Source organism: Diabrotica virgifera, chromosome 10, assembly GCF_917563875.1.
Source record: "Diabrotica virgifera virgifera chromosome 10, PGI_DIABVI_V3a".
Classification (NCBI taxonomy): domain Eukaryota; kingdom Metazoa; phylum Arthropoda; class Insecta; order Coleoptera; family Chrysomelidae; genus Diabrotica; species Diabrotica virgifera.
This window is the reverse complement of record NC_065452.1, coordinates 84,935,442-84,942,071: the sequence shown is the minus strand read 5'-3', so window position 1 is coordinate 84,942,071 and position 6,630 is coordinate 84,935,442. Positions and strand designations below refer to the sequence as shown.

General features: G+C 43.2%; 1 protein-coding gene across 1 annotated transcript; it reads left to right on the top strand.

The window, feature by feature from the left end:
- Window positions 1-396: 396 nt before the first annotated feature.
- Window positions 397-2,397, top strand: LOC126893101 (FK506-binding protein 5-like). Its single transcript, XM_050663046.1, has one exon. It carries the CDS (start codon window positions 397-399, stop codon window positions 2,395-2,397), a length of 2,001 nt encoding a protein of 666 aa, XP_050519003.1.
- Window positions 2,398-6,630: the final 4,233 nt, after the last annotated feature.

The window sequence follows — 6,630 nt, the reverse complement described above, 5'->3', positions numbered from 1 at the left end:
CAAATCTCTATTCGAAATCTTTTTCGACATACCCATAACGAGTAGCCGCCATGTCTTACCCCGCCAAAGTACCTTTCCCAACACACATCCACTCCCAATCCCGCGTAACAGTGGAGGCAGCAGTTACGCGGAAATTCCAGGTAGCCTGTGAATACAGGCTGCTACTGCGTCCGGAGGCAACCGTGATAAAAAGCCTAGAGGAGTAAACCTCAATAAAATAATCCCCACTATCACGGTGGAAGGCATCGTGCCAAAGATATGAGAGATGCGAGGGTTAGAGCATCACAAACGATCCCTTCGGGATACCTGGCGACCTCCCGAAGAACCTAGCCTTAACGTGGTAAGGGCGCACTGCCACGTCGGACGCGTAGCACGTCCCGACTCGTGGGAATTCATATGAATAAAACCAACTCAAAAAAACCTAAAGGAAAAAATAACGACGACCAAAGGCAAAAGGACAATGACGACGCATTAATTAGTAAAATTGAGAATAGGGAAGAACAGTCGCAAGACGGCACAATAGATGAAGATGAGCTGAGAAAGTTTGAAAGGGAATTGCTACAACGGCACGATCAACAGCCTAAACTAAACAGGTCGGGTGCCATAAAGCACTCGACACTTGTAGGGGAAGAAATTAATACAAGAGAAGAAGAAGAAAAAGAGGAGGAAGAGAAAGAAGAGGAAGATCCCTCGGTGAAAATCCTGGAAGCGAAAGCCTTCACAGAACGTCACGATGAAAAAACGGAAGAAGAAAGGGGAGGAACTTGGGAAGATATAGAGGAGAGTGTTTTAACAGCCTTCTTGTTCGACGAAGAGGACAGAAGAGAAATGCAGCAAATGAAAAAAAGAAAAGGGGACAGCCTTGAGATAAATGAAAAATTCAAAAAAGAAAAACTTGAAGAAAGCAAAAAATATCCAGAAGAAACCGACAGGGAAAAGGTCCAACGGAAAATGAAACAAATACTCGATATACTTAATACAGAAGGCCCAATAGAGGACGAAAGAATAAGAATGAAAAAACTCATAGGGGAAATTAACTCTATGCAAAACAGAAAAATTAGTCCAAATCAAACAACACAAGGGGAGGAGAAAAATATAAGATGCGAACAATGTAAAATTAAGATCGAGCAAGAGAGACAAAGAAAAGAAACAGAAAAAATAATAGGAATTGTAAACAAGGGAGGAGACATAGACACCTTTAGTCAAATCCACGAGAAGAAATGGGAGGACAAGGTGTTTGAAAAAACGAAGTGGGAACATGGGGGACTGCAAGAGACAATTGAAAAAAAAGAATGCATAATAATAACTAAAAACGAAATAAAAGACGGAGGGGTAGAGGGCGTCATAAGAACGCTCAGGGAAGAAGTAGCAGAAATCATTGAGGAATGCAAAGTGGGCGACATAGAGTACATAGAAAATGTAAAGAAAAGCTCTATGGCCAACCAAAGGAGGCAGTGGTACACATATGTAACCAAAGTGGGTGAACAGGGAATGTATGAAATGGCTGTAAAGGCCATAAATATAATAAAAAAAAGGGAGAAGCCCCCGGAAACCGTTAGAGTCATCGTTAACAACGAGATAAATAAGGAAGATGTGCGAAAAGCTCTCGAATTTGTGGGGAGAAAAGAAAATATAGTATGGGAAATAGTTATCAGAGGGAAGGAGATGGATAAAGGGGAGAGGCATGAGCAGGAAGAAGCGCTCCTAATCAAAACGGGGGGGAAATCATACACTGATGTATTAAAAGAGATGAATCAGAAAATTGATATAGGGAAGATTGGCTTAAAAGTAAATAGGCTAAAAAAAACAGAAGGGGGAGACATCCTCGTAAAACTAAAGGGGAAGGGAGCAGCGGAGAAACTGAAGAAGGAGATGGACAGTAAAATAACGGGAATGAGCATGGCTGTTCGGAAGAAAGAAAATTATTTTTCCATCACGGCAATAGACCCTGGGTTTACAGAAGAACAGCTAATAAGCGCGATAACAACATATACCGGTATCCCCGAGGACGAAATAGATGTCAAAACGCTACGTATAAATAGGCATGGGGAACAGGTGGCGACCATAGCCGTACGCCCCTCAAAAGCAGAAGAGCTACGGAGGTATAGAACGATAGTAATAGGTTGGGTTATATGCCCCATAATGGAACGCCATACGCCAGTAAGGTGTTATAAGTGCCTCCATTATGGTCACAGCACCTATGAGTGCACAGGGGAGAGCAGGGTAGCATGCTGCTACAACTGCTTTAAAAACGGGCATACAGCGGTGCAGTGTAGCAGCACTGCGTACTGCTTAACTTGTAAGGAAGAGGGTCATAGAATGGACCGCATGACATGCCCAGCCTATAGGGCGTGGGTGTACGGCAGGGGAGGGGAAAGGGAACACATAAAACATTAAAAGAAACAAAAGCGAAAGGGTGAGAAGTGGTTTCCTGATGAACGGAGGTGGGTCCGTATACAGCCCACCAGTGAAACAGGAAATCACCTTTTATAGGGTAAATTTATCGATTTTAATCATACATATTTTTATTTATTTATTTAATTTATTTGAAAATTTTATCTATACACATTTTATTTATATAAATTTTATTTATATAAAATTTAATTTCACATATAATTTTAAAAATCTTAGTGTGTTGTGTATTGTCCAGTATACCATTTTAATCTTTTATTTATTTATTTACCTATTTATTCATTTTATATTTACACCTTTATTTTATTTATATTTATTGTGTTCAATATATACAAACGGATACGGGTCAACTCTCTAGGGAACTGAACCAAAAATGAACCTCAAGGATCAACCTGGTATAAGGATAATGCAGGTGAACGTGGGCCGCGCAAAACGGGCACACGATCTCGTCCACGCGAAAGCCTGCACGCTAAAAATAGACTTACTCATCGTCCCGGAACCTAACAAAAAAATAACGTCGGACGGTGGCTGGGTGCAGGATACAAACAAAAACGTGGCGGTGCTCTTCAGAAATAAAGATCTTGGCGTGCGTGGCATAGTCAGGGGCGGAAATTATATTCTCATTAAGATGAAGGATTTTTGTCTCCTGGCATGCTACATATCTCCAAACATACCCATCAGAGACTACAAACAAAAAGTAGATGAAATAATGAGCATCGCTACAAGAGAGAAGCAAATAATGATTGTCGGGGACATCAACGCAAAATCTAGGTCATGGGGCTCTCCCATGAATGATGAGAAGGGAGAGTTCTGGAATGAATGGATAGCCCAGGCTAGCCTCCATGTACTCAACAACAACAAACCCACATTCGTAAGAGGGGCTAGCAAATCACATATTGATGTAACCATTGCAACCGAAAGGCTATCCAGACGCATAAAAAATTGGGATGTCCTCGACGAACAGTTATTCACCTACCACTGTTACATAACGTACGAGGTGATGGTTAAAGGGAGGGTTCTAAGAAAACCGATAGGTCGAAGAGAGAAAATATTAAACAAAAACAGGTACCTGTCGGAGATTAAAAAAATCGACGAAGATGCAATTACAGATCTCGGCCAACTTAGGAAGACACTCGCTAATGCCGTTGAGTTGGCCACAGAAAAGACAAAAAATAACGAAAGAACCCCCTATTGGTGGACGGATGAGATAAGAGAACTACGGGAAGTGTGCCTCCGAGCTCGGAGGAATTACACAAGAAGCCAGGGCAACCCCGAGCTCAATGAGATATATAAAACAGCGAAGAGGAATCTAAACAACAAAATAAAGAAAGAGAAAAAGGAAAGGTGGCAGAATCTGATAGACGCGCTAGAAAATGACATATGGGGAGACGCATACAAAATAACAATGAAGTCTCTCAAAATGATCGCCCCATACAGACTAGACGAAGACCAGCGGCGTGAATCCGCGGAACTTCTCTTTCCTGCCAAGGAGGAGCAAGCTTTCTTGAAGATTTTCCCCACGGTAGTGGAGGAGTTTACGGAGGAAGAAATAAAAGCCGCTGGTCAGGAAATCAAATCGGGTAAAGCTCCCGGCCCCGATGGTCTGCCACCCGAGGCACTGAAGATAATAGCAACAGAGAAACCAGGTTTGATCAGAAGAGTATTTAACAATCTACTGCGGAATCAAGAGTTTCCCAGGGAATTAAAGGAAGCAAATCTGGTATTGCTACTCAAGCCTGGGAAACCCCCCGACTCGGCATCCTCCTACAGGCCGATATGCCTTCTAGACTGTCTTGGCAAGTTTTATGAAATTCTTGTGAAGAAGAGGCTGGAAGGGGTATTGGCAAGTGAGAGAGCTCTATCCAGTCAACAATTCGGATTTCGAAAAGGTCGATCAGCAGTAGACGCAGCGATCTGGATTAGAGACGCGGCACAAATAAGTAGAAAGAGGTGGGTGGTACTTGTTCTATTGGACATTAAAAATGCCTTCAACTCGGCGAACTGGGGCCTCATCATCGACAGGATTGTCGAGCTGGGGGCCCCGGATTACATGTCCAATATAATAAAGGACTACCTATCGGAAAGAAGCGTATGCATAACGAAGAAAAATAAGATGAATATGACTGCTGGAGTACCCCAAGGGTCAGTCCTGGGACCCACATTATGGAACATATTATACAATGGGGTACTAGAGGTAAATAGAACACTAGGAGTAAGGGCAATAGCATACGCAGACGACCTAGCCCTACTAATCGAGGACGACACGAATCGGGGCATCATACATAAAGTAAACACAGCAATAGAAAAAACCGCGAAATGGATAGAGAACAACGATTTAAAATTGGCAGTAGAAAAGACTGAGATAATTATCTTGAGGGGACGGCGGGATCGAAAAGACATTAATTTTCGGTTCAGAGGCTCAGAACTAAAACCCCAGAAAACAGTTAAGTATTTGGGAATAATCTTCGACGACAGAAGGTCATTCGGCCCACATATACATGAAGCATGTCGGAAAGCGGAGGCAAGGACCTCAGTCCTACAAAAATTAATGCCGAATATAGGAGGCCCTGGATCACACAAACGGGCAGTAATGCTACAATCCATTATGTCAATAATATTATACGGGGCTCCAGTATGGCATGAAGTTGTAAATAAAGCCAAATACAGAGACATGCTTCTCAGAGCACAAAGAAAACCCCTGATCAGAGTGTGCAGCGCGTACAGAACCGTATCAACCGTTGCTCTACAGGTAGTGGCCGGAGCTGTGCCGGTGCACATTCTGACAGAGGAGAGGGTACGAATGCATCGAAGGGGTAACGGAGCTATAAGTTCAGGACCAGAAGAAAGAAGAAGAAGCCTGGAAAGTTGGCAGGATCAGTGGTCAAGAGAAACAGGCAAAGCCGCCTGGACGAGGACCCTTATCCCTGATGTAGTGAGGTGGTATGAATGCAGACACAGGCGCGTTAACTATTATTTCACACAATTTTTGACGGGCCATGGATCCTTTCGGGCATATACATATCGTATAAGAAAGACTGAGGACGATCTGTGTACCGAGTGTGGAGTGGTAGATGACGCGTACCACGTGATATTCGTATGCCCTGTATATCATGCAGGGCGAACCTCGCTGCAGCTGAGGATGGGGTCCCCTCTGGGTGAGCCCCAAGAATTAATGCATAAAGCCATTATGAATGAAAAAATGTTTGACTTGATCATTGGATTTGTCACTGAAACGATGAAGCATAAGGAAGAAAGAGAGAGGAGACTCCAACAAAGATAATCTGTTTGTATTTCTTTTGAACATGTGTCGTTTTGCACCGACCGGGGTGGGCAGTCAATATACAACTCCCACTTCTGCCGGGGCAGTGTCCTTTAAAATAAAAGGATTTTTAATCCTAGTGTTAGTAAATGTTAGATGTTTTGTTTTTCATGTGTTTATATCTTATGTTGTGAGTGTATAGATGAATGGGCCACTCCTACAGGGGGTGGGGAATGAAAGTTTAGTTGTTCTCACTGGCTGTTTAGTAATTCTTTGCCAGTTTACGGTGGATGGGATGATAGCGTGGTCGCGCCTCCTCACCCATTATCATGCAGATAGGTCGGTTGCCTTACGGACCCTGGCTGGCTGCATGCGTGGATGGGGTGGCGAAACCGGGTTGTCATGACAGTCACAGAGCGCACGCAGAGAGTGCTAGATGGGGTGACGAGCAAAGCTGGTGGGTCAGAGCTATGCCCGCTAAGGTCGGTTCCTGGCCCGCCGGTTGGAGAAAGAGGAGGTGAGTTTAGTTGGTAGGCGGCTTGCTACGGTTAGGCGTAGAGAGTTGAATCCAACACACCTGGGACACCTTCCCAGAAGTCTTTAGAAGATTCTCACCTCCCAAAAAAAAAAAAAAAAAAAAAAAAAAAACTACTGGCAGTTGTTTGAATACAAAAGTGGGAAATGACGCATATTACATGATTCTGGCTATTGTTGAGTATGTATGGGTGGTTGTACATAAGAAATAGGTTTTTAATATTGTACGTCATAAAGAACATGCATTGGTAATCAGCAATTTCAAGAGTCCCTTATACTGTTGTGGCTGCGCTCTGTCCACAACGACGACGACAATAAGCTCTGTGCGACTACCTAGAAGCTGTAGTGTTTACACCGCAGAATTGTATGGACTACTTCAGGCACTAAAGACTTCACTTTACCCGACTTCAAATGAAAACAAGAAA

Bases quoted from the DNA above. Each gene is read 5' to 3' on its own strand.
- LOC126893101 (XM_050663046.1), top strand. From the start codon at position 397: ATGAATAAAACCAACTCAAAAAAACCTAAAGGAAAAAATAACGACGAC.